The 5,266-nt window shown below is 52.1% G+C and overlaps 1 protein-coding gene and 1 long non-coding RNA gene across 2 annotated transcripts in view; one reads left to right on the forward strand and one right to left on the reverse strand.

Moving 5' to 3' along the window:
• The window catches only part of LOC102382263, a 17,004-nt gene extending 16,134 nt beyond the window's left edge, over window positions 1–870 (reverse strand). The window contains exon 1 of the long non-coding RNA XR_322815.2: window positions 822–870. This is a non-coding gene — a long non-coding RNA (uncharacterized LOC102382263). The remainder of the gene's footprint in view (window positions 1–821) is intronic.
• Window positions 1–4,987, forward strand: part of LOC102369087 (immunoglobulin superfamily member 1-like) — a 44,019-nt gene extending 39,032 nt beyond the window's left edge. The window contains 5 exon segments of the mRNA XM_025192665.1: window positions 935–1,057; window positions 1,685–1,712; window positions 2,146–2,180; window positions 2,719–2,756; window positions 3,778–4,987. Coding sequence (XP_025048450.1) covers window positions 935–1,057; window positions 1,685–1,712; window positions 2,146–2,180; window positions 2,719–2,756; window positions 3,778–3,957 — 404 coding nt within the window. The 3' untranslated portion in view covers window positions 3,958–4,987.
• The last annotated feature ends 279 nt before the right edge of the window (window positions 4,988–5,266 follow it).

Raw genomic sequence — 5,266 nt, forward strand, 5'->3', positions numbered from 1 at the left:
GGCAGGGTCTTTTGACTTTCAAATACTGGGTTCTTGTCTCTGTTCCTGGGTGAGGTCTGTGGTTCCTGGATGAATCAATGCGAGGTGATGGCCTGGTCATTACAGGCCATTCAGTAGAGGCCTGCTACCATTGTATTTCAATCATTCCCAATCACTCTCATTCATCCGGGAACCAATTTACATGGGAGGGATACATGAATCATACAGTTGCAACACAGGGGATGCCCGGGCAGAGGACACAAGATGGAGGTTTGACATACAAAATGTAAACTTGATATGACTTACACTAACTTACATATATAGGCCTAAAACAGTAATCACACAATATAAAAGCAGTACAAACATAATAATTATCACTTATAAAACGGTGGGTATCGATATCAGAATAGCAGGGAACTTATTTGCAAAGAGGGGAGAGAACAATAAAACTTACTACTTAAAATAAAATGTTAAAGCTTATCCTACATCTTAGCTTACTTATACTTATCTATAGGGAATAGAGAGGGAGAGAAAAAGTCAGAAATGGCTGGGGAAGGGGAGGGAATGCATTTTAAAATAAATTAAAAAAAATAAAAACTGGGGGTTTTGCTACACCCTCAAAGAGGAACTGATGGAGTAGACCACAAGAAGGTTGCCACAATCTACCCCAGTGGTCTGGGCTGTGAGTGCTGGGTGACTAGAGCACCTGGGACAAAAGTTTCATCCCCACTGTGTCCCATCACAATCCTATCACTAGAAGTGATGCCTGCTGACCACTGTTATCCAGAGTCCCCTCTGCTCCTGGTCCCCAAACATGAAGTTCTGCAGTTTCGTACACTCACCCTAGTCCATTGTAGTCCTGTAGCCAGGGGTGTCCCAGTCCCTGAGCACTATCTGCGATGGGAGGGGCTAGGGCAGCCCCTCCCAGTACTCACTGCCTGTCCTGCTGTCTCAGACATACCAGAACACTTATGGAACCAGGCCACCCCCATTGCCATCGCTGTGGTGTGTGCCATCCTCCTCCTCCCCCCCATCCTCCTTCTCATGGCCTTCCTCTGCTACAGAAGACTGCTAGAAGGTATGTGCTGTGCCAGGGAGGGAAGGGCTCTCAGCTGCTTACCAGGCTGGCAAAGGTCAGTGCCTGGATGGGAGACTAGGAAGGAAACTCAGGGAGAGGGGTGGGGGCTCAGTAGCAGGCCCTGGCCCCTCACAGCCTGTGCTGCCCTAGGGTGGTGCTAGAGGGCCCTTCCCTGCAAGGAGCAGTGAGTGTGATTGTAGTGGATGCTGAGGGAGGAGTCCCTGTAGAAACACCCTCTGACCCCCCACCCCAGAGGCAGCTGCACCTCAGTGCCAGCGAGCTAGCAGCAGGCGCCTTAGTTACACGGGTCCGAGGGAAGTGCCTTGCCTATGGGTCAAGTTAATTATAACCAGCATCACTAATGAGCCCTGCAGGAATCCAGGTTCCCTTCTGTTTCCAGTTGTTCCTGTGCTGTGATACTGACCCTACTGGACAGTGCTGCAGACAGCACCCTCTGACCCAGCCTGGTGCCCCAAGGGGATTCAGCTCAGCACCTCTAGGGGAGGGAGCACTTCTCCCCTGGCCCCTTCATCCCCCATGCCTTGTGTGGGGGAAGCAACAGGGGCCCAGGCACAGGGGGACTTGGTACAGATCAACTTATGGAGGATTTTCTATCTCTGTCTGCAGGGAAAGGTTGGGCACCAATATGGAGCAGGTAGGGATCCCAGCCACACTCATCCTTCTCCCCTGGAGCTGCTGGACTTGTACCCCAGCTGTGGGAGGGGAGTAAGGTTTTGTGGGTTAAAACAAGAGGGAGCAGGCCTGGGAACCAGGATGCCTGAGTTTTCTTTTGGCTTTACATGATGACTAGGGTTTAGGAGTGGGACAGAGAGACTGGACTTTTGAGTTCTCTTCCCAGCTTTGGGAGTGAGTGTGGTGAAATGAGTTAGAGCAGAGGGGCTGAGAGCCAGGACTCCTGGGCTCTTTCCCAGGAGGAGGTGGGAGGTAGTGGTTGGAGGAAGGGGGCTGGGAGGTCTGGAGTGGAGATGTAAGCTTGGGCTGGCTCTCACTGCATGTATGGGGGAATCACCCTGTGCATGAGGACCTGTGACCCTTACAAGAGCTTCTTTTCTCTTTCACCCCTACAGGGATTTGAGGGCTCCAGAGGCCCCAGAGCCTGTCTGTAAGTGACACGGGGAGTGCGGGGTTAAGGGGAGAGAACTTGGGGTGGTTCATTCGCATAAGGCAGGGCCTGATCCACAGGGCCTGCTGGCAGATTGCAGAGCAGGGAGGGCTTCCATCAATAAAACAGCTAATCTATCTTCATTTTCTGGCCTCCATGAACCATCCCAGGATGGAGGGGAGTGAGAGATGGAAAAGTCCCCATCTACTGTAGACCCCTTGCCTGTTGCTTTAACCCACCAGCCTCTCCTTCCAACCCAGAGCTGGGGATGGTTTGCAGGAATCCTGGCTCCCAGCACCCAGGCTTTAACATGCGAGAATCCATCCCTGTCTTTGTGCTTTCCTTCTGTGCCTCTGTTTATTCCTATGTAACTGGGATCTAATGACCTGCCCCAGTTGTAGTGGTGGAGGCTGGCTGTAAAAGGTTCAGGATCTCCTAGATGGGCAGGTGGATGGGAGAGACGGAGGGTCAGTGCTAGCTGGGGTGTGAGTCAGTGTGAGATGTGGCCTCTCAGATTCACCTGCTGTTTGTGTTATAGATTCTTCTGTCACTGAAGGAAATCAGGCAGAGACCCTGGTAAGCACCTTCCAATCTACCCCACACTGGGCCTGTGTGGCCCCAGACCCCAACCCCTCCTCCAGCTCCTTGCTTTTTGCTTGGGGCTGTTTGATTTGAGATGGGGATGGGGTTGCTATGTGGTGGTGGACTCACAGCATCACCTGGTAGGAGTCCAGACTGCTTCATGCATGCACATGCCTGTGTGCTGGCCTCACTGCTGTCTCTGTGGGACTTGCTCCTGCATCTGTTCTCTGCTGTGTTTGTGTATCTGTGGGTGTTTGCAGTGCACCACTGAACATGTGCACGTGGGCTGTGTGTAGGGTGATGCCCACGTCTCCCAGCCCTCCCTTCACCTCCACCAGTGGCACAGCCGGAGCAGAGCTGTGCAGTGCCCCCAGCCCCCTACTCCCTCCTAGATCTGCCCCCGCCATGCCCCATCTATGCTATCCCACCTTAGACTTACCTTCAGGGAGCTGCTCTCCACACTGCCTGGCTATATCTCTAGCCGTGTGTGTGTGCGGGCAGGCACACATGCATATGGCTCCCCCTGCATTATGCTCCCAGCAGCCCTTTGTAGGCTGGATCGCTGCCAGCCTGCAAGGGGAGACTCGCAGTTTCCCAATCCCTGCACAGTGCTGTGTATCTTAGATAAATACTGTCCCAGAGTCCTGCAGCCCTGGACCAAGACTTGATGTTCTCATTCCAGGACTGTCCCACCCAATTAGGGATGGGTGATCACCCTAGCTGTGTGATTGGGTGTGAGAAGGTTGTTATGGCTGTTGTGGGTCATGCTTGTCGGGTGTAGGGTGTGAAGCACAAGTGTGTGAGTAAACCTGCATGTGCTTTTTACACTGGGAATATTTGTGCCTCTATCAACATGAGTGCCTGTGTAAGCAGGCACAGTAATATGAGTGTGTGTGTGTGTGTGTGTGTGTGTGTGCACGTGCATGCGTACACACGTGGGTGTAGGGTTGTATACGTACCCATGCAACATACCCCAATGACTGTCTTCCTACCTGCTCTTCCCTTCCCCTCTCAGCTCCAGGACAAGCTCCGTGCTTATGCTGATGGCATCACCTATGCTGAACTGAACCATGAAGGTCTGAACAGGAAGGGGAGGAACCCTGCCCCCACCCCTACTGAACCCATCTTGTACACCATGGTCAAGCTGACCCAGGGGTCCTTCAGTGGCAGCCCCTCCCCACCCCCACACTCCTAGCATGGACCCAGATGGATTATCCCAAGAGTGGAGGGGCAGGGATGTATCTGCCCAGCGAGGGGGTGACAGCCATTAACTTGCAATGGCAGCACCCTAGTGTGGACTCTGCTTCCAGGGAAGATTTACTGGGAACCACCCATCTGCCCTTCCCTCACTGTATCCCCCATGTCCTTGCCCCAACACAGGCTGGTGTTGGGGAGCCAAACAGGGGATTCAGTGCAGGGGGAGAGGGGATGCTCCCAGGCAGCTCTTTACATTAACTGACATCCTGCTTCATCTCTAGATTTGTTATCAATGCTGAACCCCAAGCTCTGACTGGTCCCTACCCCCAAGACAGGAATGTGTGTTCACCAGGGCAATGCAGGATTACTTTGGGGTGGGGCATAGGGGGCTGCCTATACTGGGACACCTTACTCAGTGCTGAACTTCTGCTGTTGCAGTAAATAGCTTCCCAGCAGAGTGGGATGCACAGTAATTATATGAAGAACTGGTGATAGTAGAAGTCATTTGATGACAAGGAAAGTAGTAAAGCCACAGTGCTGCCCTATCTGGACCCCAATGCTTTGTTCTCATCCATGGGATGTGGTGTCAGGAGGGAGGGGACTTCAACTGGGGTGTCAATGAAAAGCAAGACCATTTCTGAAGGAGAAGGAAAAAACTCCAGAAACAAAGAGGAAACAGTAATCCCAGTGCTGTGGTCTGTCTCTGAGTAGATGGGCATTGGAGGGGAGGGGGTCTATCTCTTCACCTGCCTCAGATTATATTGGGAAAACTAGAACTTTGCACTGGGAAGTAGAACAAGAGCAGCTGCACTGCTGGATGTAGCTAGCAAAGGTTTGCCATATGCTCCAGCAGCCTCTGGACAAACCAGCAGCCCCTTGGAGGACCCGGGTGACCTCCTAAAAGTTTCTGGAAGCATTTTCATCCAACTCAAAATGTGTCCGTGGCAAGAGATGTCTTTTTACTGAAGTCACCTCCAAATATTACATCTATTGTGCAATTCCTTGGTTAACTGCATAATTAATTTAGACTGGCTACATGTGCAGATCAACTATGGCGCCTTTCAAAGGGCCAACCAGCACTAAGGGTGTTGCTCAAAAATGTGTAATGACTTTATAGCTGGTTTCTATCCAGCTTTAACCTGCACTTGTAGCCTATTCCCCTTATGCCTGGGAGATCCCAGTTGCTGCAATCTCCCAGCCATAAGGGTGCCTCATGGCTGCCAGGGCCAAGAGTCCCATCAGATGACAGACTCACCCCAGCTGCGCCCAACAAACAGCTGAGACTGAGATTCTGGTATCTGATGGAC

The sequence above is a fragment of the Alligator sinensis genome, unplaced genomic scaffold (genome assembly GCF_000455745.1).
Source record: "Alligator sinensis unplaced genomic scaffold, ASM45574v1 scaffold647_2, whole genome shotgun sequence".
NCBI classification, from domain to species: Eukaryota; Metazoa; Chordata; order Crocodylia; family Alligatoridae; genus Alligator; species Alligator sinensis.